The 24,779-nt window shown below is 39.4% G+C and overlaps 2 protein-coding genes across 20 annotated transcripts in view; both read right to left on the reverse strand.

Annotated features, from left to right (window-relative positions):
• Positions 1–258: 258 nt before the first annotated feature.
• ADAD1 (adenosine deaminase domain containing 1) lies at positions 259–24,510 on the reverse strand. Of its 8 annotated transcripts, none has more exons than XM_027690057.1 (12): positions 24,414–24,510; positions 8,754–8,847; positions 7,685–7,843; positions 7,088–7,255; positions 6,507–6,575; positions 5,879–6,001; positions 5,635–5,758; positions 5,283–5,453; positions 4,105–4,331; positions 2,991–3,228; positions 2,433–2,565; positions 259–1,866 (listed from the first exon to the last, which is right to left on the reverse strand). In XM_027690057.1, the coding sequence occupies exons 1-12, from the start codon at positions 24,414–24,416 to the stop codon at positions 1,753–1,755; spliced, it is 1,623 nt and encodes a 540-aa protein (XP_027545858.1). In that variant the 5' UTR covers positions 24,417–24,510; the 3' UTR covers positions 259–1,752. The 8 variants fall into 8 exon arrangements, with proteins under 8 accessions (XP_027545858.1, XP_027545854.1, XP_027545855.1 ...); XM_027690053.1 differs by lacking the exon at positions 24,414–24,510 and adding an exon at positions 9,575–9,683 and having other exon boundaries at positions 8,754–8,959; XM_027690054.1 differs by lacking the exon at positions 24,414–24,510 and adding an exon at positions 9,498–9,516 and having other exon boundaries at positions 8,754–8,959.
• KIAA1109 (KIAA1109 ortholog) overlaps positions 11,549–24,779 on the reverse strand; it is a 91,633-nt gene continuing 78,402 nt past the window's right edge. For 8 of the 12 annotated variants that reach the window (XM_027690043.1, XM_027690040.1, XM_027690041.1 and 5 more), the window contains 18 exons: positions 24,318–24,510; positions 22,187–22,348; positions 21,934–22,073; positions 20,873–21,074; positions 20,475–20,678; positions 20,180–20,359; positions 19,312–19,449; positions 18,569–18,829; positions 17,987–18,137; positions 17,577–17,734; positions 16,865–17,057; positions 16,493–16,710; positions 16,051–16,302; positions 15,288–15,491; positions 14,245–14,439; positions 13,605–13,739; positions 12,988–13,153; positions 11,549–12,260 (listed from right to left, as the gene is read on the reverse strand). In XM_027690043.1, coding sequence (XP_027545844.1) covers positions 12,044–12,260; positions 12,988–13,153; positions 13,605–13,739; positions 14,245–14,439; positions 15,288–15,491; positions 16,051–16,302; positions 16,493–16,710; positions 16,865–17,057; positions 17,577–17,734; positions 17,987–18,137; positions 18,569–18,829; positions 19,312–19,449; positions 20,180–20,359; positions 20,475–20,678; positions 20,873–21,074; positions 21,934–22,073; positions 22,187–22,348; positions 24,318–24,510 — 3,369 coding nt within the window. In that variant the 3' untranslated portion in view covers positions 11,549–12,043. The remainder of the gene's footprint in view (positions 12,261–12,987; positions 13,154–13,604; positions 13,740–14,244; positions 14,440–15,287; positions 15,492–16,050; positions 16,303–16,492; positions 16,711–16,864; positions 17,058–17,576; positions 17,735–17,986; positions 18,138–18,568; positions 18,830–19,311; positions 19,450–20,179; positions 20,360–20,474; positions 20,679–20,872; positions 21,075–21,933; positions 22,074–22,186; positions 22,349–24,317; positions 24,511–24,779) is intronic. The other 4 variants (XM_027690049.1, XM_027690048.1, XM_027690039.1 and 1 more) reach the window with 2 other exon arrangements.

A 24,779-nucleotide genomic window follows, 5' to 3' on the forward strand; every position in this document is an offset into this window, starting at 1 on the left:
TCTTCCTAAGGCAGCACCTGAGTTCCATGGAAGTCCCAGTTTGCTGTTCATTCAACCAAATGGCTGAAGTACACAAAAAAAACTCAGTACTTGTACATAATTAAGGCTTCCAAGTTAACTACAGGAAAGAGCTTGCTGCTGATATATCAGCAAAAGTCTAAGCCCATATGGAAAACCAGTCCAGAAGTGTATAAAACACTAACCCACAAGTGGTATGTTACATGTATGTCAGATTCTACATGTATAAGTACGCAGATATAGTTAAAACATTGTCAAGGAAATTTATTGAGCTTTTAACACCCCTGGAAAAAGGCAACACTCCACTCTAGCATGGAATATGATGGCCATTCTCCGGCATTCTTAGAAAGAAAACATTACATGGAGCAAATAGCACGTGGAGCCAAGTGCCACCAAAAAAACAAAACAGCATCACACAACCTCCCAAATTAACCAAGTAGTAACAAGTCAGTGAGTTTCAACAACTTGAAAGTCAGCATAAGATCATTCCCAGAAGCGACTCCACATACTAGTTACAAAAACAGACTAAGGAGAAAAAAATACTAGAAAGAGGAGTTTGTTTACAGTCCTTTAAAAACAAGAAGCTGAAACTTGACAACAGCACTAATATTCATGTAAAAGAACACTACATAACAGCTTTCCACACTTGGATGATGCACAGAAGTCAAGTAACATAATCAAAATGTATTATCTAGCTTAAACACACTAGTATTTCACACCACCACACAAAACCCAAGTATGGCATTTAACATCCTTTTCAACTTCATACCAATGCTACTATATTCTTACCAGAATTCACAAGGAAGCAACTTCCCCCTTGACAGGCATCATTTTTCAGATCATTATGTATGCAGACAATTTTTTGAGGACTCGTCAGCACAGTGATGAAGTCATCTGAGAGTGGAGGAGTCCAGCTCGTCCACAAGCACTAACATTGATGGGTTCTGGGGCAGCCCACAAAGGCTGAAGGAGCCTTGTTTCAGGTGACTTCTGTACCACATCGCATTATTTTCTTATTTACAGCTTTGACACCTGTAGAACACTTTAAATCCGCTACCAAAACCAGTGATTGTCGCTTAAGAGATGATTAACAGCTGGTAATTTGAAGTTCATTGGAAGTACACAGATTACTTTTTAACCCTTCTACCACAAACAATACACAGTAAACAACAAGCCACTTGGCAAATCCACACTAAACAAAAAACTCATAAAAGAACTAGCAAAGGATGGATGCCCACAGATAAGGCACAGATTGCTCATTTTTGTTGCTGAGAAAGATTCTCTCGTTGGTATGCTTTTTCCCTAAGAAATACAGCTTTTACTGATCTTTTTTCTTTCTTAAAAGAAATATATGAAAAAGGCAGGGAAAAAGAAGAAATCAGGATACAGAAATCCTGAAATCATCAAGAAAAAAACATGTTAGTAACTCCATAAGGTGAAAGTGTGTGACACTGGGCAGGGGTGAGGGGGCTGAAATCAGGTGGCATTGGGGAGCAAAGCAAAACAGATTTACAAAGTCGTTGGATACTCCTATCTGTGAGAAAACATCAACTTTTGGAAAAGACTGAACTGTTACAGGCGATTTAACAACTGCATTTAAACTGAAGAGAAGCAGTTCTGGAATTCTTTTCTTCCTCTAAATACAAACTTACAATTAAACATTTTACTAATCAGAGCTATTACTTCACTGAAATAGATCATCCGAACTGACTTCACACACAGTCCACCTCACAGTCAGTTACTGAACTGTTCAATATGTGGAGACTTCACAATCCAGGATCCATAGCTGTGCTGCTCTAAGTAGCTCTGCAGCAAGCTTTTAGCTTCTTGGTACAATTGAGATTCAACCTAAAACAAGAAAAAGGAAGACCCTGAAAAAAATCTCAAGAATGATGGTTACAGAGATGACGGTCACAGAGACCTGTGTTCTTTACCATCAGCACATAATATGCACAAGCACAAACGCTGTAGAAAACAGTAACTACAGATCTTACAATTCCCTCAAATGCTGACAATGAGAGGAAGTTTTAGACTCTAAAAACATACCCCTTTCATATTTTTGGGCATTTACTGGGATGAGAAAATTGTTCCGATAAACTTCTTTTTTTTCAGTGTCTTTTCCATTCCAGTATTATCTTTATACAGAAAAATAAACATTCACCATCATTCAATGCAAATCTAAACACATCAAGACTCAACTAGCAAGCGATTTCTTTTTGAAGTAGTTTTTGAATCATTTAAAAAAACGGTCTCTTGCATGTTTTGACAGGAGGAAAAAAAGATACAGATTGTTTACAAGCTGTTCAGGTGAAGTTGTCAGCTAAACAGAAAGTCAGCCGCGGTCATCACGCCAGCTTTGAGAGCAGACACTAAGAGACGACTCAGCCCAACTCCCCCTCCCCGCAGCAGCTCACCTTGGCTTCGTGGTATGTTGCCATCTGAAGCAAATCACTCCGTCCTGCTTCCTTGCAGAGCAGCCTGAACCGACTGAACATGGCTGCCTTGCAAAGGCGGCTGGCCATGCAGGTGCCGCTCTGGAACGGGGAGCTACGGCCACGGTGAGAGAGGAACAATCAAACTCAGCAACAAAATCATTACGGGGAGGTTGCTCTGATCATCACAGGGTTTTTTTCTCCCTCTTAACACTTTGTGAATAGTACAGAACTGGAATTCGTCTCAACTAGGATGCTAACTGATGTACTGTGAAAACTAATACATGCACTACAAGAGATAACAGACTGGAAATATCTCCCTTCAAAGAACTGTTTTGTTTCGTATCTTGGTATCCCACTGTGGAGTTACAAGAGCTCTAAAACTGCATCTAAATCATAGGATGAATTCGGTCAACACAGGAGAGAACGTCTCTCATGCTGTGGCCTCCATGCATAGCTTAAAAACTGAATACACCAATGAACCAGTACAGAACAATTAGGCTAACCATGATTTCCAACGACACAAAGAGAAATCCTAACCTTTCAGTGGTTTTTCCACTTATCCCATCCACGACCTCCAAGGATGCATCTGTCGATGTCCAATTCAGACTAAGAGACCACTGGTTTAAGTCTGTTTGAACTGGCTGTGCAGCTTTCACCAAGTAAATATGAGATCTGTTGACCAGGTAAGGCATGGGAAGCTTTGATACAAGTTCATCATCAAGACGCTTCTTTATAGTTATTTCTAGTCCTTTTGTATCCTTACAATTTCCATTTCCTATTAAACAGAACAATATCAGTCACATGTGAGTACATCAAATTGAAAAAAAAAACAAGAAAGCTAAGAATGCAGACATTTCTGCATTCTTAGAAATTACATTACAGTTATTTTTTCACATAAAATCAATGTGTGGAAAGTTCAGCAGATGAGTTCCAATATTCAATTTTACAGAACAAAAATGATTTCACACTTCCTTCTCCAGAGGCATCATTATTTTCACTGGATGCCTTTTTTTTTGAACAATTATTTTTCATCAACTCTTTTTCTGTTCCCTGCAGAAGACACCACTAAAACAGAACCTGGATATTCCAGATTAGAAGATATGCCAGGGAGCTTGCCCACATTACTCCACATCCAACAGCACTGCTAAATACCTACTAAATATACTTTGGTCCGCTGCATGTCAAGGAAGGTCAACATTTCTATTGTAAGGGCAATAATAATTACAGATTATTATGTTTACTTTGAATACTACTTAAGTAAGCATTTGAGAAGTTTTTCTATTGCTTTCAAGTAGTGAAATGACTAACACTGTCACCTTAAGGTCACCATTTGACTGAAGAGTAGACACAGTATTTGTCACACTTTATATTTTCTCAATATAGAAAATTTAATTCATTAGAAAAAGCTGAATTTGTTCTGTAACTCAAATACATAGAAAAGGAAGGGCTGGCAATCTGGCAAGCTACAAGAAACCCACAATGTCTGAGTTTTACATTAGGGCATTTCAAAGATGAGTAAAAAATACATATACCCTTAGTACCTTTTCAGAAAAACACTGTAATTCTTTAGAGAATCATGTGGTTTAGTTAATGGTTTATAAAATGTTAATCAAACATACAAAGACCCCACTGAAATTTGCGTTAAACTTACCCACAAGAATATTGTTGATATACACTGGTTCAATGAAGTGACTCAGCAAGGCTCCCTGAAGACCAACCACCTCCCACTTTGTCAGTTTGTCACTGCCTGACATGCTGCTCACTCTGACAGTTTTAGGAGGACAACAAACAGCCAGGTAAATCCTGCCTTCCAGAGCAACATGGAGACTCAATTCTTCACTGGCTTCGTAAGCAGATACAGATTGTGGACCAAGATGTCTACAGTAAGATGAGAATGGCTTTCAGTGAGAAAGCACTCTGATTAGAGACTACTGTAAAGTGATATCTAATACATTATTAGAGAACAAATGCTTAATTTTGGCTTAAGTAACATACCACCTGTTAGTAAGCAGCCACATTTTGCTCCTCAATGCATTACTTGCAAGTAACTCCCTCCTAAAAAATATCTTTAAATAACTCTGTACATAAGCCAACCCATCATATTAGAAGAAAATACTTCTCTGAGTTTGTCTCAAGACAGGACACACCAGAAGGGGCAAAAAGAGACAGTGGTGAACCTGTGACCCATCAAGTATTTCAGGGTAGTTTACAAATGCATCCAGTCTCATCAACCAAGTCTGTGCAGGAGTTACAACACTGAAAGTCACCTAAAACCTCCTGCAGTTCTAACAGAAGGAGCTCCTGCAATGAACTGGTTGTGATTTCCAGGTCACAAGTCTGCCTTCCCAATCCCCCAAATTCAGCATGAAAGCAACTACCTGGATGTATGTATGAAAAAGTTAAGATAGTATGACATTACCCTACCAATAAAAGGAGACATGAAATAATGTTGCCCATAACTTGGTAAACCAATGATTGCTGCTGTTAAATATCAAAACCATTCCAAAAAAATCCCAAACTTTCAGAAATTTAACAAAAGTTAGAAGTGTAAAGATAAGCATAGGAGTGTGTTTGTCCCATCAGGGTTCTCTCATTACCTTTTATCTACAAAGCACAGCAGTAGACTTTGGTTTCAATTCAAGCCTTTTTGTACTCTAATCTTGTGGTGCAAAGGATGACATTAAGTCATCACATCCACTTGATCAGTGGTTAAATTCATGATTTATGAGTATTTTAACTGTATGAGAAGGGGGCACATAGTTATCTGTAATAAACAAAAGCTCGTCCTGAATCTTTCACTACAACATCTCAGAAAACCATGGTACTTACACATCTGACTTTAACTGAGCAGTTCCTTTTGGAAGTTGGTTCATGTAGAGAGAGAGAGTTGTATTTTGCTTTAGGGTGAGCAGTTTCGAGCCTGGTGCTGTACAAAATATGGATCTCTCCGACTTTGCTGGATTTTTATTATAGAACAGCAAGAGATGCCTATAGAAATATCTAAAAGAAAGCGTTAAGTAACAGTAAACGTGAAAAAAACTCCTCTGCTTATTAATACATAGACACATTTAATTCACATGATTCAAAAACAATCCAGAAGATACTAGCCACAAAATGCAAGTGCCAAAGTAAAACTGAGAAGAACTGGCTGCAAGGACACTATTTGCAGGCACCTCCTCACCTAAGCAGGGAGCGCCTGGCAGTGACAATGGCGTGGCTGTCGTGCAACACTCTGCCACAGGACTCGAGGCGCCGGCTGTAATTACATTCCCCTGTTCCCAGAGCCACAACTTCGTGCTGCCCACCTATAAGAAGAGGCATTGTGGGAGGTTCACCTGCTCTGGCTGCCAGGTGCCCACCAAGCTGCTCTCTGGGCACAGCCCAGGTTTCCCGCTCCCCAAAGCTCACAGTCAAAACAGACTTGCCTTTTTCGATGATGAAGGCAGCCAGTGAACTCCCACAGCTTTGGTACTCGGGATGTTGGGCAGTCAGCTTGGTAAACACTTCTTCCAGTGTTTGTGAAAGTTTTGGATATACAGACCATCCTCCTAAATAAAACAGCAGAAACCAGTAAGACATATTTGCAAGTGGGGGGGAAAAAACCAGACATGAGCAACCACTTGACAAATTATAAACCTGAACACAAGGTGTAAGCACTACTATCAACACATACTTTTGGGATTCTGAAAATTATCAGGATTAAAAAATAAGTTCAAGAATACCTAAGCACTTTATGCTTTTATCATTCATTATAATAAGGCAGTATATTGATCAATTTTGATCACCTATTGCACACTAGTTCAAGTAAGGACAGAAATACTTTTTATTTATACTGTTTATTTCTGTCATCAGTTTACCACCTAAATTCAAGCAATTTAATGAAGTTTCCATTTATGGAACCGACCTAGTGACACTAATTCTTACAGCTTTCTTCAAAGAGATGTTTAAAATAACAGTACCATACAGAGATCACTAAATGTATTAGAAGAGGAATTAAAGAAAGGATCTGCTAGGTAATTTGAATCAACAGAGAACAACAAGATCATTCCTTACCAACAGAGGCCCTTGAAACACAAGCAGAGTTTGCTGGAGTTTGGAGCTCGGCAGGAACACAAGGAAAATCTAAGAATTTAAGAAAATTTTGAAGTGGGATGGACATTGCTAATTTCTAAACATGAATCTCACACTTACTTCCAGCAAGTCAAAGTTTCTAGTTCCCTAAGAATTTCCTTTTCTATCTGAAGTCCTTGTAAACTTACGACTTTTTAGACAACGAACCTTGAAAGAAGATAAACAGTATAGTAACTGAATTCTCTTTAAAGCAGTACATCAGTGGGGAACCCTTATAATCACAAAAATTCAACACTTGAGATATACTTCATGTTGCTGTACCTAGTGAGTAGCAAATCAAGTGAAACAACAAGTAATTCCTTCAGTATTCTTGGCTCTGTACTACCAACTGATAATACACGAATGACAAGGGAAAAAAACAGATTCAGAATCAAAAGACATGTACCCAAAGGATTCAAAAAACCTGACAAAGGCCCTGATGCTCAAGCATTTAATAAACCCACAGAGGTTTTACATAGGAAACCTTTAGGCCATTAGTAATTAGGTGTTACTAGAATATTTACCTGAATCTTCAGATGAGTTTGCCCCTGTATTCTCCAAGCTAAGTAGCTCAGCAAGAGCCAGTTTAGCTGCATTTAATTTAGATTCCTTCTTGTTTTTTCCCAGCCCAGTCTTGTAGGAAACACCATTTATCACAGCACAAAAGGCAAAATAAGGCCTTATGATATCACCTTTAAAGGAGGAAAAAAAGCAGCCACAATTACTGAATTTATTTTAAGATAATTTATCCATAGCTTTATGCCCTTATATTAATGCCTAGAACAAATACAAGAGAAAAAAAACCAATTTTGGCAAAACACAATTCATATCTTTCACCTCCATGAGAATTTTGGCGGTTTTCACGTTATGCACATTTCACAGAGTTCTGGTAGCAGCCAGAATTTTATATAATTCACCTGATCAAATTCTGTGGCACTTAATCATGAGATACAGCTGTGTAGACAATAAAAGGGCAGCCAGAAAGCAACGTATGTGAAGGGTAGTGCAATCAACAATAAAAAAAAAATCATCTGTACTAGTGCCACCAATACTAACTGCAGAAATTCAGATAATCTCAAGGATAAGCAGGTAATACTTTATTTAGGAAAAGAAATATTTACCTGCCAAACTAGTTTCTTTCAATTCAAGTTGCTTGTTATGCATTTGGGCAAACTGATGCAAGGCAGATACTGAGTTTATTGCTCCCTCTTTATATTTTGCAATCAACTCCTTTAGCTGGTTCTGTGAAGGAAGTGCTGACAATGGTGGTTTGTGTGCCCCTTTAAAAAGAAAAGGTTATTAAACAAAACTGAGAACTGAACACACTCTCTGACAGCTTAAATCTGTTTGCAATAAATGCTTTTCAGACGCTTCTTAGAAGAACAAAAAGCAACAAGATGTACTGTAGAGCACTATTGCTTTGTACAGAATCCTACATTAACATCATCAGTAATTCTGAAATGGTATGCATATCCTCTTTTAAAAGCATCAAAGCTTTTCCTCCGAGTAGTAAATCCAGCAACCTCTGAATATAGACAGGTATTATAAATAAACACAACCTATATCCCCCTCTCCACTCTTCTAAAGCAGTGATCCAACAGAAGTTGCTGATGGCAGATTCAAAACAGCGGAGCCTGTGGTTTTTCACACCTCACTATGCAGCAGAACTCCCTGCTGTAAGACACTGTAAAAGTTTCACCAACCACTAGATGGATAGAATCACCAGCTTCAAGAGTGTGATATACTCAGGCACAAGTACCTCCCACTCAAGAAGAACTAAAACAAATCCTTGTTTACAAGTCTCATAAAGAGGTGCCTTTATCTCAATACAGCTATTCGAAGTGATGGAATTCAAAATACATCCTGGGATATCTGGAACTGCAGTTTTCTCAACGATATCTACTAAAACTCATGCAACAGAACATTGCCAAAACACAGCCTATACCTCTACAGTACTTTCAATGTCTAACTTGAACTTCATAATTATGAAATGCTGCAGACTATAGACAAACTACAAAAGCCTACAACAAATCAGTAGCCAACTTCCAGCGCGCTAAAACGTCGCAAGAAGAGGAACAAGTAGGAGGAGATGCTAAAAAAGTCATTAAAGCAAACACAGTGATAAGAAAAAGCAGCAGGGGGTTGCGACACCATTTGCAGCTAATCCTAGTTTATAATTGAAAGCTCTACCTGGATTTTGCATCACCACTGGTTGACTGCGCCACTGAGAAGGTGGAGGATTCAGCCCTGCAGTCACGGGCTCCGAGAGTGTCTTCCGAACTGGCTGCCTGAAAGCCTCAGGTGGCAAAATCCTCTTTGGTGCGGGGTCAAAGGCGGGCATCCCAGCACCCTGAAACCAGCCATTGCTGCTCGCCATTTTCTACCAACCTAAGGAACTTTCACAGTAAAGCTGTGAGTGGTAAAGGCACCCCGCAAACTGCAGCTTTCCTAGTTGAGCTGCTTCGCAAGAGCACTACAAACAACTCGTGCTCTGCCCCCCACAGGCTGGGACAGAACCCAGATCTGGTGTCCTTCCAACCCCTTCCTTCCCTGACCCGGTGTCCCTCCAAACCCTCCCTTCCCAGCCGGCACCACCAGGCTGGAAGCCACTCCACCCTTTAGTTAACCACCTTCCCTCACGCAACCAGCTCGAAGGACACACCAAACCCTCAACCGGCAAACCACGAATGCAGCGAAGCAGATCCCTCTGAAATTTCCAGGACGAGTTCAAGGGTTTTGTACCTGCGCCCCTCCTTTAACTCGGAGAACACCCTCACCTGCCGGGCCCGTCCCGCTGTGGGTGGTTCCTCAGCGCCTGCACCCGGCGGGCAGCCGGAGCGCGCCTGAAGGGAAACGAGGGTTGGGGCGCGGCGGAGGGAGGTCCCTGCCGCCCTGAGGCGGTGGGTTCGGCCCGCCCAGGAGCCCTCACGGCACCTCAGACCGCCCCTGAGGCGGTGGGTTCGGCCAGCCCAGGAGCCCTCACGGTACCTCACAGACGGCCCTGACAGCACCTGTGCCCGGCGGCGCTTTAGAGGCGGGGACGCCGCTGCGCAGCCCCTCCCGCCATTTCGTGAGGGGCAGCTCCTGCCGACGGGGAGCGGCCGAGGTGAGGGGGGCTGAGGGAGGGGCTGAGGGGAGCGCGGGGCTGCTCTTGCAGGGCGCGGCATATGTAACATTGTCTTGATAAAGGCGTGTTCTTTAAAGTTTGATCTGTGTATACATTCAAGCCTAATCGACGAGAAGGGGGATGCAGTCCGTGCAACAGCAGCTAACAGGCTCAAAGTGCTGTCCAGGTGTCAGAAAAACAAATCACTTGTTGGTAGAATTGCCTTATTAAGGTTTGGGGCGGGGCATGCTTCGATCGTCTCAGACCTAGGCGGAGGTTAACAAAGCCGGGGGAGAAGGATGTACCAGTGGTAGTGGGCACAAAGAATGCAGAATTTATCAGCAAGTGTAGTGAAATCTGCCCCAGCTGGGTAAAAGGTAATTCCAGCATGGGCAGATCATGACCACCGACTCACAGACCACTGGCCCAAGAAACTCATTAACTCGAAAGTCAAAAGAAGAGAAAGACTGAGCATGCGGACTAATTAGCGTGACAAGCGACAGAATAATTAACCAATAGAAGAGAGAATACTAATTAGTAAGAGAACTATGTAACTTGTAGCCAAGGAACACTAATTCCTTTGTTTGATAAAATGTATAAATAGTAAAAAGTTTTGCAGCGTTTAACATCCTGCTTTGCAGAGGCTGCTGAGCTCTTTGGGCTGGAAGTCAGCTTAAAGAAGACAGAAGTTCTCCATCAGCCTGCACCTCAGGAAGTCCCCCACCGTCCCCACATCACCATCGGCCAGTCAGAACTCAGTTCAGTCCAACAGTTTAATTACCTAGGCAGCCTCATCTCCTCAGATGGTAAGACTGATGGGGAGATAGACAATAGGTTAGCGAAGGCATACAGTGCTTTTGGAAAACTCCATAAACGAGTTTGGCGTAATAAACACTTGAAGAAAAGCACCAAGATCAGTGTTTACAGAGCCATAGTGCTGTCTACTCTTTTATATGGTTCCGAATCATGGGTCATCTACCGCCACCACCTGCGTCTCCTAGAACGCTTCCATCAACGCTGCCTCCGTACAATCCTTAACATCCATTGGTCAGACTATGTGACCAATACATCTGTTCTCGAACAGGCAGCAATTACGAGTATTGAGGCCATGCTCCTGAGAACGCAACTGCGTTGGGCAGGGCACATCTCTAGGATGAAGGACCACCGCCTCCCTAAGATCCTGCTCTATGGTGAACTTGCCACTGGCTGCCGCAAGAGAGGAGCTCCAAAGAAAAGATACAAGGACTCCCTGAAGCAACAACTCAGCCTCGGGCATATTGATCACCATAACTGGTCCACTCTGGCCTCTAATCGGGAGGCCTGGAGACAGACCATTTATAACGCTGCTGATGCTTTTGAGAAGGCACGCAGGATCACTCTTGAGGAGAAAAGACAACGCAGAAAGAATCGAACCTTGCAGAATATACCATCTAAGGAGTCTTTCTGCTGTGTCTTTTGCAACCGGACTTGCCTTTCTCGTATTGGCCTTTTTAGCCATCAACGCGCTTGCATGAAAAATGGGTAGAGCCCTTCCCAAATCTTCGTTCGCGAAGCCTAGCCATGAATGAAAAAAGTTTTGATAGTTGGCATGATTGATTTATGGAATACCACCGAGCACCCAGGCTTGGGCACCTCTGAAATAAATAATCAGTGTCTCTCTTGAGTGTGTAACTATTGGCTTGTTGCACATGGGGTAAACAAATCCAGCTTTTTTTTTATGGTTGGGGCCACACGTCCTGGCTGCTTTCCAAGAAAGCTCCTGGCACACGGCCAGGATTGGGATTTACCTCACTTAAATCACATTCTGTGCAAAGTTACACTTAAAACACTCTCTTCTTGTTGTTCCCCTTTCTTCACTGAAAAAAAAAATAAAGTCCTGTACAGTAGTTAAATTTTATTACAAGTGTAATAAACTTCATGATTTTTAGCACTAAGGCAATCACAGTTTCATAAGTTATATATATATATATATATATATATAATTTACACCAGTCTACATTGACAAATCAATTACTGGTCACATCAACAAGGGGTTTGTGTTATGGCAAATAAAACTTTTAAGAAAATTCACAGTTAATCTGCAAGTATTGTAAAGATGCAGGATCATATTGCACATAATAAAACGGATGCTGAGGAGCAGATTTACAGTGTTCCAGCTATTCCTTCACAGAATGTACATTGGTCATCATCATCATGCAATAACTTCAAATACAGAATGGTATCAAGTACCACAGTAAACAGTTACTCACAATGTAAGTTTTAAATAGAGTAGCAAAAAGCTGTTAGGTTTCTCTTTAAACCATATTTAAGTTCTTAAAATATAATAAAACACTTTGATAAAATCAAACGGAGTTACGGTTGTCACATTGTATTTTTAATATTCTTCTTTGTCTTTTCCTTTCTTTTCCTTTTCATCCTGTAGTGCAGTACCAAGTTTCTTTATAAGGACTGACAAAACTTTGTCCAAAGGATCCATGACACCACGCTGCAGCCATTTAGGGATAGTAGTCCTTGCATGGTGAAAGCCCAGCTTTTGGAGGATGTAGTCAACACCAACAGGATCAATTTTTCTCCCAGTCCAGGATATTAATCTAAAAAACCCAAAATAAACAGAGGACTCAATCTCAAATATATAAATATAGCAAAAGGCATTTGTATAAACAAAAATCAATTTTTCCCACCGTTACTTACAACCAACTTAAGTCCAACATGCATTGTTTTATACAAACTTGATTTATACAGATAAGCTCAAGATGATCAATAGAACATCCTCTCGAAGGAAGAGGATGTTCAAGGAGGTGAAAAACCAGACTGGGCTGCCTGCGATCATGTTTAAATTGATTTACTACTACTGCTAACACAAAATGCCAATTGTCAAGATTTGTTTGGCCTGATGTGTTGTTTTTATATGTGAATGAACACTCAGGTGGCTCCAGCACAGGTTAAAAAAAAACCAAACAAAACCCACACAGAGAAAAGTCAGTTTTAGTGATTATATACAGAGAGTAGTGAGTTGCTGCCATTCCCACTGTTCTTTTGTGTTAAGTTTAAAGTGCCATATAGCAACGATTATATTATGCTTTTTTTATTTTAAGGTGTTTAAAAACTAAAACTGGAATGCTAAAAATGGAAAACTTCAAGATGAAAAACTGCATGGCTGAAAGTGAATGGGCTACTGTAGGACAAAGTGAAATTAATGAGTTTAAGTTTCCTGTATCCTAATTTTGAAGAGCCTTCAACAATATCCTTAATCTGCATAAATTCTAATCTAGAAGTTAATGCATAGCCAAAGAGACTGCAGATAAAGCAGCTTATTACCTGAGTGTGGGTTCCAAATGCCAAGTATTGCACATAAATTCTCTCCAGTCGACTGTAGTGTAAGTAATGCTTTCCTCTGCCTCCTTGTCAGTAGAGCTGTCCTCCAGAACACCAACTGAGTTCTTCTGCCCTGGTCGAGCAGCCAAAATGCGAGGAGGAAAAATTGCTGCAAAGTGGAGATAGGAAAAACCCCACACTAGTCAGTCTCAAGCAGCTCAGTTGAATTCTCTTTGAATTTAAATAAAACAAAGGCACAAATCTCAAAAAAAGAGAACCACTTCGTGTTTTAGTTTTACAGAATTTCTGGTGAAGACCACATATTATTTAAGAATGAACACACCAAATTTGAATGCTGCAACTGAACATATTTATGTATAAAAATAAAGCATTCTGAGGTCAGAAAAATGCATGTCTTGAAAGGACTCCACTGGTGAAAGGATTACAATAAAAATAATAAAGCTTCCTAAAACAGTTTGCCATTTGTCTATACCAAAAAGAAAGTTAAAATAAACACTGGGTATCAAAATAGGAGCAAGATTATGACAGACTATATTTACTGTCAAATAATCTGACAACTGCAGATTGTCAGAGAAGTGTTACCTCATAAAACAACTCACCTTTTTCTTTTTCTTTTAGATAAGCAGACACCAAGTCATGCAGAAACATGATCAATTCAGCATCCATAGTTACACAGATGTGGTCTGTAAATTCAGTTACTACACTGCATTCCACCTTTGGTTTAACACTTGTATCTACAGTCAGATAAAAATAGTATTAATACACTTACAAGCACATATGGTATATGTAAAAGTACATAGAATTTGAATACAAATCATTTAAAGATGTGAAATCTGAAGATACTACTTTGAAAACAAGAGCATAAAATTTAGGCTCCTATCTCGTATTCCCTTTTTGAGAACAGCCCTCTTCTCTAAGATTTTAATAAATATAAGAAAACCAACCCCCTAGGCACAGCCAATCCAGCTCAAATGTTCATATCAATTCTCTCACTAAGTTTTAGTCTATAGTCACCGGTCTCTGGACGAGATCTTCACTCTCTCAACAGAATTCCCTCTACGTTTTATGTAGAAACATAAAATGAAATGTCCCTCCACATGAAATTTTATCCTTTCTTGCAGATCTACAATAATTCTCAGAATAAATTGTCTTCTCTTACCAGCACATTACCCTTGCATTTAACTCCTCATTAGTGAGAAATAGTTTTAGACCAAGAAAAACAAATTATGTTTACTGCACCTTGTAGCGAAGGCTCTTGGGGCTCTTGAACATGGATAGATTTAAAATCCAGCTGCATCCTTGGCAATGCAAAGATGGTTTCAGTTTCATGGTTGTAACTGGAGCCACCTCTGAAGCCACTTAGCAAGCTGGAGCTCTTCACTGTTGTGCTGCTCTCTGGGTTGTTGGCATCAACATTCCGAAGCAGGTTCAACTCTGCAGGAACAACGGGAAATGTTTAATTGTAACAAGGCAAAAAAGTTAAGAAAGGTCATTTGTAAAATTGTATAATTATTAAGAAGATTATATCTTTGAGCCTGCTCCCAAAAGCAGGGCTAGAAAAGATCAAAAAAACAAATGTTGTTGTTTATATACTTAAATCCTTCACAGGCTACACAAAAACATCTAATAGACAGGCTCTCTGTTTGTGAACTTCAACCACTACCTCCTGCTGTGTCTTTCTAAAGGAATAAATATTAGAATAGTATATCAATCATTTAAAAATACTTTTCCAAGAAATTATCATCTGTTCATTTCTCACTATATGCCATATATATTTCACAGAAGTCCTATTAATGTCAACTACTGATTCTACAGTTTGTGACTGAAAAATCAACAGCTGTATTTTCAGATTTATTTTAACAGCTTGAAGCTTTTATTTTCCAATTAACAATGATTTAAAGACATGATTCAAAATGTTTTAAGGCCTAGAAACAGCTCAAGGTTGAAAAGCTTTAGGCAGATGAATAATTTAAGTGTTAGCTGTAAGTGGTGATGGAAGGCTAAAATATATTCCTACTTCAACTTAATCCATAAAACCTTTATATACAGTGAAAATATATTTTACATTACAAGATCACAACTGAGTGTGAAACAACACTTTTTTTGCATATAGTGAAAGAGGAATTTCAGCATATTCCACTGCTTCATTCCATAGTTCACCATAAGGTCCTCGGGAAGAAACAACTTCCATTCTCCCTGTAGCCCACTTCAAGTTTAGCAGCTTTTAAGCAGAAACATCTGCCAGCAGACCAACCCCCAGACTTAATGAACATGACTCTCACCTTCATTCCTTGTGGCTGTAACATAATTGAACCACTCTTTCACGCTGGCAACTCCGTGGGGTGGATTTTCGTGGCGGCGCCGCGTTATCTTTGTGATTGTGGCCATGGGGCTTTCGAGGGCTCCACAGGGTTTGGTGACCATTGTGTTGTGGCCCAAATGGAAGTCCAGGGTTTGCACAATATATGTGGAGTGTTCACTAGTACCTGGATTGAAGGGGTGGGCACCACAGGGTGAGAAATTAAAAAAAAAAAAAGGAAAAATAGCTTGGTGAGGGTAGTAGGATTTTCTCTCCCTCTCCCTCTCCTCATACAGGTATTTAACATAAATAATTAGTATGCCAGTGGAATAAAAACTGGTATAAAGCTTGCAAACAACAGAAAAATTACATCCTCAGTAGCTACAGACAGTAAAACTTCTTAAGACAAATACAAGCAATAAGACCATCAAAATTCATCATACAGAGAGAAAGGACTACATAAACACACACAAGCAATTAACATTGTCAGACAATCCACTTTGTAGGCATATTATCAGGGACATATCCAATATATTTGATGAGGTACTTTGCATTATTCCACAGATAAAGTAAATTGTGCTAAAGATGGAGAGAAAATAGATTACTTTTAGCTAAGTGGTATATTTGTGGGAAATAATCTTGATTCAGACCTAAAGAAAATAATTTTTTATTTCTTCTTATGTATCAAAAAATTTTAAAAACTCATTTAAAGGAATTTAGAGAAGTGAAGAAAGGGTTTAAATTACCATCTTCCAAAACTTTCTGGGCTTCTGTCCAAAATGCAATATTTGGTTCTTCAAGGTGAAATAAGGCCCATGATTTTGAGCGGAAATTAGGCCCATGAAAACAAGCCAGTGTCATATGGTTTCCATGCAAGCTCATGGATCCTCCAAACTGCATTCCATCTTCTGGCAATGGCATCTGAAACAAGGATATATGGCACCCAGATACCACTTTCAGAACTCCTGGCCAGTGGCGATGATGGGCTGCATCCAACACTGGAAAGCAAACAGGAACAACAAACTTCAGGAAAGATGCAGAAAAGATTGCTGCCATAATTATTTTTAGTAAAACATGGGATTATGAGTGATATTTTCTTATCTGTTTCATTGACACTGTTGCTCAGAGGAATTTTTGCAATTAAAACATCCTAATGGGAAATTATGTTATTTTTTTTGTGCCACTTACATTGTTCTTGTGAACTTCTCTCCAAGTTGTTGGCCATTGTCTTGGGAGGGAGATAAGGAACAGGTCCCCAGGTGGACAGAGCTCGCTTGCTTGTATCAAACTGCTGAGTGAAGAATTCCTGGAGTTTCATCCCTATTTTTATTAGGTCTGGCGTTGTTGACCTTGAAATCATCACTTGGAAGATATCCCATTTCAAGTCCCCATGGACAAAGATCTCACTAGATATTGAAAATAGCAAGAACATTAGCAGTTAATCTGTTTCCTACTGGCAACCCAACCAATACAAACCATCCCCAAAAAATGAACAGAATGGATGGAAGTCATTTGACCTTATCAAACATTACACATTTTAAACATAGGAAACATTATTACCTTTTATCAGTCATGCTTGAATCCAAAGTATTATACAGATTAATTTTCCACTCATCCTGCAGTTTAAGATCAGCATTACTGAAGATTCCCATTAGGATACTGGATCCCATATAGTCAACACGTGCTTCAGTAGAACCCATTGTAATCTGAATTTTATGATTGGGCTGCTGGTTTGGATGCTCAGAAATATGAGCTGAAATAAAAGCAAAGCAATATAGAAATGCAGTATTAGAGGCAAGGAAATCAGTTTTTCCAGTGATAACACCTTTATGCCATCCAGAGAATACAGAGGAGACTGAGAAAGCACTGGTTTTTTTCCAGATGCATGGGCAGGCCGTGACTCTGGTGTAGCACCAGAACACCCAGCCCCTTTCCAAAGCCAGTTTGGCATTTCCCTGACCATAAGCACTTGTGAAGGTCTAGGAGGAGCTGAACTGCTGTCAAATCCTTGAGCTGCCATCTGTCCAGACAGCTGAAGGGTTGCACAACTAGACAGTGTAATTTTAGTGCAACCCTGAGACTGACTTAGCCCTGATCAGAAGGTTAACCCTTCAATTCAAAGTGTGTTCCATAGACAGAATGCACAAGTAAGAATCCATATTCAATTTTTCCATACTAGCAGGTTCACAAAGTAAGGTACTGTGTATATTCTTTAGTTTTTCACATTTACTGACTGGAGGATATGCTAATACCAGGCAGCTTTCCAACTTACCCACCATCTCCAGGGTATTAACATCTATGGTACCTCCAACCACTCCCCCTCTGGAGTCCAGCTGGGATCTTCCCAAACCCACAGACATGCTGATTTCCCGATCTCGGCTACTTCCCACAGATAGACGACCCTGACTTTTCAAACCACTGGTGGTCCACCTGGAACAGAGGTGAAAATAGACAACAGTTACCCACGCTGTCAAAAGAGAGACTAAATATTATTTACTGGAATGCAGTAAATAATGTGGTTTAGGCACGTGGGACTTCAGGATTAAGTATTCATGAGAGGATTAACTGTTCCAAACTGAAAAAGTTGGGATTTTAAAGCTAAAAGACAACAGGCTGTTAACAGTCTTTGTCCCCCCAAAAACCCCATCTGTTAAAACATGCCTGAACTTGTTTTATACTTACGTGGTATTGCCCATTACGTTGCTCATATTCATTTGAACATTTAATTGTTTTAGGTTCATAGCAAACACAACCAGCGTTTCCCATGGTGTTCCTTGCTGGCTTCCAGCTTTATTTGACTTATTAAATGGAGTTGATGTTTTTGAGAGAGTATCTAAACAAAACAAAAAAAAAAGTAGACAAAAATTTACATTATTCCACATGCTAGGAAAAACTGGCAGAATATATCCATAGTGAATATTACAAAAGGACTGACAAACACCATATTTAAAGAGTACAACAAAACTATGAGTGAGGATAAATGAAAACTAGAGGATTTGCAATATGTGTTGCTTTAGTTGTCACAGATATTGATTCACTTTACACATATCAATAATGCAAATTTATAGAAAGTAAGCTAACACAGTACACTTTAATTCATTCATTTTAGATATTTTCCTCTCTCTAAGCCATTGACTCTCCACTCCCAGGCACAGTGGCAAAGAATATTTTATGATTGCTTTTTATAAAGCAGTAGTGACACTTATTTTTCATACAGCTGATAGAAATACTTCAAAAAAACTAAAGAAATCATTGTCTACTCACCTCTCTGAGGCACTGAGGAGTCAGACACGCTCCTGGACCTTGTAACAGCTGGAGACTTTAGGCTGTGAGATGCTGTCCCAGGTGACATACTGCTGCTTGCACTGTGTTCACTAAAAACATTAGGTGACTGTGCCATGTGAGTAAAGGAAGCAGACTGGCAGGGCTGCTCCCATGTCCTACAGTAGGCTTTCCGTGAGGATTCAGGAGAAAGATGCTGGCTTACTCCTTCAATGGAATCTGGTGTCCCAGGACCCGATGCTGCTAGAGAAAAAGCAGCACGTCAAATGCAGAACAACTATTTCATTTTTGACTAACTATATCCTCCCATATAATCAGAAGCATTTGGAGAGTGTTAAAATATATTTAACTTAATCCAACTAAAGGTTTTCTGCTGTCTTCATTAATAAATTATAGAATCAGAGAATGGTTTGGGTTGGAAGGGACCTTAAATATCACCTAGTTCCAAGCCTGCCAGAGGCAGAGATGCCATCCACTAGATTAGGTTGCTCAGGGCCCCATCCAACCTGAACTTGGAATATGCTCTTTAAATTATTCAATGACCTACTTTTTAAATTTTTAACTTCTTCCTTCTAGGATTTTCTATTAAACTTCTTTGAGTGGCTGCACATGGAGTCATTTATGACACATTTATATCTAGTCACACACATGATAAGATACAGGTAATAAATGCTTATAAATAACGCATTGCACAAAAAGTTTTTTCATGATAAGCAGTCTCTTACTTGGCAGATTTATTGTTTGATCCCCGAGGAAAAGCCGTCTAGCAATGCTTCTCCTGTACCAAGCCCTGGGAAAGGCCAGAATCTCACTGAGTCGGCGCATGTCGTATTTGAAAGAAGCAGATCCTATATCACAGACAGCTGAAAAAGAGAAAGCATATACAGACAGTTGTAAATTCTCTGTAGTAACAGGTTTTGGTAACCAAATGTAATTAAAAGGCATTCAAAATAGTCAAAATTCTTCTTCACCCAGCAGTGTTGTCTGTGCTGTAATGCAAAAACAGTTTTCCTGAGGTTTTGCCATTTCTCCAAATCCAATATTAAATACAAATATATTTCATAAATGCAAAAAGGACCCTAAGAATATAAATGATGTTAAGTCCTACTTCTTTTGGATGTGCCTCAGACTCGTCACATGAGGGCTTCAGTGGCAGATTAATCACAACCATTCAGCTGTTTGCCCAGTAAGTCAGGGGCAGAAAATGAGTAAATAAGTCTTTAAACCTCATTTTTACTTCCTTTAGTATTCAGGAATCTAGCTCGCACTGCAGCTTCATAGGCAGCAGGTAGCAAGGGTGACATTAAGTGGGATGGACTGATGTCAGGGATGTGTTTGAGCCAGTCCATTTAGTTACATTAAATGGATCAGGAGGCTAAAAAGGCACACCTGGCAAACAGATACTCCAAGCACCATTACATTTAATATATCAATCCCTACTTCACTCATAAAGAGCAAAAATTTTACTACACAACTGCAAGTAGATGGCTCTCAATAAACAGCCACAAAAGCTGCCCGGGGTGAAGTCCGTCACTGGAACAGCAGTTCCCTAATTAGCTGGATAGATGGGATGAAAATGGAAGCAGCATTTACCAGATATGTTTATCAGTGTGGTATCTATCTTGCTGGTAGCTTTGCTCGCAGACTGACTCTCAAAAAAGGAGGAACCTCCTGAGCGCCTTATCCGTGACAGGCTGACTTTCACGAACTCGAGGTTAATGCTCAAAGAATCCTTGCGGCCGGTGACCGAAGTGGGTTCCTCATCCACGTTTCCTAGAAGCAGGAAGGAAAAAATTTAATCTCCTGTGAGCTTTTCCAATCTCCAGCTCAGAAAAGCACGCCAAACTTGAACAAGGTTCGTTGAAGCAAACAACACCGTGCTGTGTACCTAAGGCTCCTGATCCAGGGGTTAGCACAGTAACGGCTGATTTTTGTTTTCCAGCTCCATAGGGATGGAAGACGTAAAGGGAAAAGTCAGACATGCAGGCGGTAAAGCTCAGGCCTGAAGAGCTGCTGCTGGAAGTCGTCAGGTCTGACTGACTGCTGCTGTGCCGTGTCCTGCCAAGAGGGCTGCCCAGCCCAGGTGAGGAACCTGAAGTCAATATTTTTTTGGCAAAAAATTAGATTTTGAAAGCGTTTTCAAATGTGAAATAATACTTAATGTTAACAGCAAAATTAAACAGACCAAGTACACTTCAAATTATGCCCTTTAGCAGCAATGTAGCGTAAATATTCTCGGTATTGATGTGAGCCATAGCAGAGAATCAACATTCCTACACATATTACCTGGGGCTCCAGATTTGCTAAGTGAGTTCTTTGAGCCACTCTGTGAAGTACTGCCACCAATGGACACACTTTCTGAGGGGTATGTTGTGCCTAAAGTTTCCAATTCTCCTCGGTTTGAAGAGAAAACGAGATCCAGGGAAGGCAACTTCAGCATACATTCAACTCTTGATACTGGCAAGCAACTGAACTTGATTTGAGAGGGCTGAAACACAGCAAGAAAATAAAGCATTCAGTGAACAAATATGAAATACTGAAAACATCCCAAACTTGGACTATAACATGCTGTGGATTGATTTTTAAATCTGAGCAAATTACAACCTTTTCAGACTGGCTTTAGAATTAGTAAGGTAACTGTATACAAATTGATATAGATACATTAATTTCACCAGGGCCAACGTTCTTGGCCAAATGAGTTTCCAGCTAAAAGCTGAGAGAGGCTACAGATTGTTGTGGCTAATTTTCACAGGCAAAAAAAAATGTGTTAGAACAAGTTGTTCAATTTGGCAACATAATCAAGTTTATGCCAGGAAAAAATGTTGTTTGAGCAAAGTGGAAAAATAGCAACGTTCAGATCAAGCTTAAGTGCTCTGAATCACTCCACAGTAGCACTTTTCTCTCTTACACATACAAAAATCCTGGACACATCAAATATTAAGCAGTATGGACGATGCCCCGTAGATCCTAACTGTATATTCCTACATTTTCCACATAAACTGAGAAAATCTGAAATTATTATTTTTGGTTTGCAATGGTAACTATAAACAAAGGATAGAAAGAGTAGCTATAAAAGATACTTTCAAAAAAAGTCCAAAACACAAGGACAAAGTGATGACAAAACATGCTCAGAACTTTCATGACTTCTCTCAAAATAGCTCATTTCTTTGGTCTCCAAGGGACTAAAATATGTCAAAACTCCTATTTAATCATCACACTATACATTAATATCTCAGAAAGGACACTTGAAAACGTATTTTATTTTTTAAAAAGCAAACTTAGAAGCATAGATTATTTTAAAAGCTGTGACTAAAGTTACTAGCCTTAACATTGAGGTAGAGCCCCACCTGAACTCGTACATAAACCACCACATCCACAGGGAAGGATGAATATGCTGATGTTGAGGATGATACTAATGATGTTGTGGACTCTTCTAAGGGATCTTGTATATCAAATTGTCCCATGTCTTCATCCTGTGAACTGACAGCTTTTAACAAGCACAAGAACTCATTAGAAAGTGGAATCTAAAGGGAAAAGCGGCTCAGTGCCACCAAGAGACAAAAAAAGCATAGAGTAAGAGACCACAAATGCTCAACTTACCTGTGTAATTCCTTTCAATGGGTGTAATGGGAATGGTTTCCAGAGCTTTCTCTAGGAAATCCAGTAGGCAGGGGCTGATCACCATCTCCTCTGGCAGGGACTGGAGCGCAACCCACGCATAGAGTTTAGCAGTTTTTACTCCACCACTTCCTTTCCCTTTGGCTGCAACATTTAAAAGATAAATTTGTCTTATTTAATACGACTGAACAACAACTAATAAACATTACAAGAAACTTGGTAACTATCAGCTGTTGCCTCTAATTTTCTGTATCATCTGAAGAGACATAAATCAGATCAGTTAGAAAAAATTAAAGTCATTAAGTTTTCATTAAGAAAGCTGTGCAAAAACAACTGTTAGCCTGTAATCCTCAATTGTAGTAATTCCATTGCTCATGTTCTTGACCAAACACTCTGATGTCATTGTCACCACCTCAATTTTTAAAAACTAGCACTGAAAGCTGATACACACAAGTCCTCTCCAAATACCCAATGCAAAGTAACCACAGCTGACTGGAAATCAAAGTGGAATTAGGAAAAATAAATGCACGAGTCTGGAAAGAATGTCAGTTTAAACAGAGAAAAATACATCAAAAACCAAAACTGTAAATGGCAAGTCTACTATATTTATGCAAAGAATAACTAAAGATTCTAAACCAGCATTTTTAAAGGCTTATACTGTAAAAGTATTAAAGGGTTGATCTTTTATAATTTTTATAACTTTTAAACTTTTATAAAAGTTTATACTCTCGAACTAGCCTCAGTATAAACTAATAGAAAGGTTACTGTCTTGTAAATCTGTGGAAGAGGCTTGAATCCATGCTCACCAAAATATAAATATGCAGAGAAGATATTAGTACCAGCTCCATTACTGTCTCTATGAAATACGGCTATTAGGATTAATAGATATAAATGCAGATATGGATTTTAAATTCTCCAAGAAAAATATCCAAACTACTAATCCAAACTACTGAAATGGAGCTTAAAAATCCTTTTATTTGTTAAAAAAAGCAAGCACTGAATTTTCATTCTATGCAAACTATTCAGTCTAGTGCTTTTACTGGAAACCAAAGACAGTAAGACAAGGTGGTTTCCATTCCAGAGAAATGATTTCCAGAGGAAAAGTACTATTTAATAAAAGTAGTATAAGCAACAATAAATGTGTTTCAAAACAATTCTGAACTAATAAAAATACATTGCATAAAGAAATAAAGCAATTACAATCCAATGCCTAGTGTGGGGAGACATTTATATTATCATACAAGTGCAATTCCTGTAAGTCTCCCATCAAATGAAGAGCTTACAGCCATAAAACCAGCAAGACTCAGTAACTGGACATGATACGGTAAAAATTCAAAGGCAGAGATTAGAAAGAAGATAGGAAAGTAGAGAACAAAATTGAAGAGTAGTAGTATAAACCATTACACAACATCTGGTAATCATAAAGAAGATGGTTACTTAGAGGAGTAAGAGCTAATGGTTCGACAGCATGGAGAACTGAGGAAGGTGTCCCCATTTCACTGTTCTCTCCCAGCACCTCTGGTGATTTTATAAGACAAAACCCCCACATGCCAACTTTCAGTTATTAATTTTGCCTGCTCATCGAATTCTGACAGATATTCAGCTTTGTATTTCAAGCCATATCCAAATGCCAAAGGAGAGAAAAGTGAACGTCTCAGAAATTAGAGGTGCAATCTACATAGCTCTAGATCTGACACGATGTAACGACAGGCTCCTGCTTGAGAACAGGAATCACTGGAGATAAAACAGAACTTTTCAGTATTAGAACTCAAGTTACTCCAAATCATGGTTATTTAAGGGCCTGCAAGAGTTTACAGATGTTTAAACTTTGCTTTCCAGCATCATTCTTTTGTTAAATGAAAACAGGGAGAAGGCAGTGACAGGATATGGTGATTATGACAGAAACATTACTGAGACTGCTTTGGCAAACAAAGTCTAAAAAATGCAGCTTTATGAACTGCATTCTTGCTTCTGGGATCAGCTTTCTGCAGCCAAAGTTAAGACTTGATAAACACAGAGCGTCAGGTAACGTGCAGCCGGATCCAAAGCCAGTAGATTACACCAAGGAAAGATATACATCCATGACAGATTCAGAAAGTTTGTCTATAAGTACCTGATGGGATGGGTGGGGGTTGGGGAGGAAGTAAGGTGTTAGTCTTGCTGTGGATAGTGCTAGATAAAGGAGGAGATGTGGCAGTGTCTTTCATACCATACAGCTTGGACTCTTTGGAAAGGGTTCTTGGCAAAGAGGATCCTCGGGAAGTGTTTGGCGATTCAGTCTTTAGAGTCTTGGAGTTGTAGTGCAGCTGAAAAGCAAAGAAAGATCAATTTACTTCACACAAAGAACTCCATTTCTATACAGCCATTTGGTGTCACTCCTTCCCTTCAAAATTAATTTGTTCTCATTATTTACACAAATACCATTGTAAGATACATCACATTCCAATTCATGTCCTACAAATATTAATATCTGAAAATTTAGTACAAAACAAAAAAATCAGTTAACAAACTCTAAAAAAAAATTAACTGAAACACAAAGAACAGGGTAAAGTAATTATTTAGGAACAATGTCTAA

Source organism: Neopelma chrysocephalum, unplaced genomic scaffold, assembly GCF_003984885.1.
Source record: "Neopelma chrysocephalum unplaced genomic scaffold, ASM398488v2 Primary Assembly neopelma1_79, whole genome shotgun sequence".
In the NCBI taxonomy this organism is placed as follows: Eukaryota; Metazoa; Chordata; class Aves; order Passeriformes; family Pipridae; genus Neopelma; species Neopelma chrysocephalum.

Bases quoted from the DNA above. Each gene is read 5' to 3' on its own strand.
- ADAD1 (XM_027690053.1), bottom strand. From the start codon at position 8,940: ATGGCGAGCAGCAATGGCTGGTTTCAGGGTGCTGGGATGCCCGCCTTT. The intron at 6,576-7,087 runs GTAAATATTCTA...TTAAATTCTTAG, and splicing joins AAACTCATCTGAAGATTCAG to ATTTTCCTTGTGTTCCTGCC. The intron at 5,759-5,878 runs GCAAGTCTGTTT...CTCTTCTTATAG, and splicing joins TGCCTTCATCATCGAAAAAG to GTGGGCAGCACGAAGTTGTG.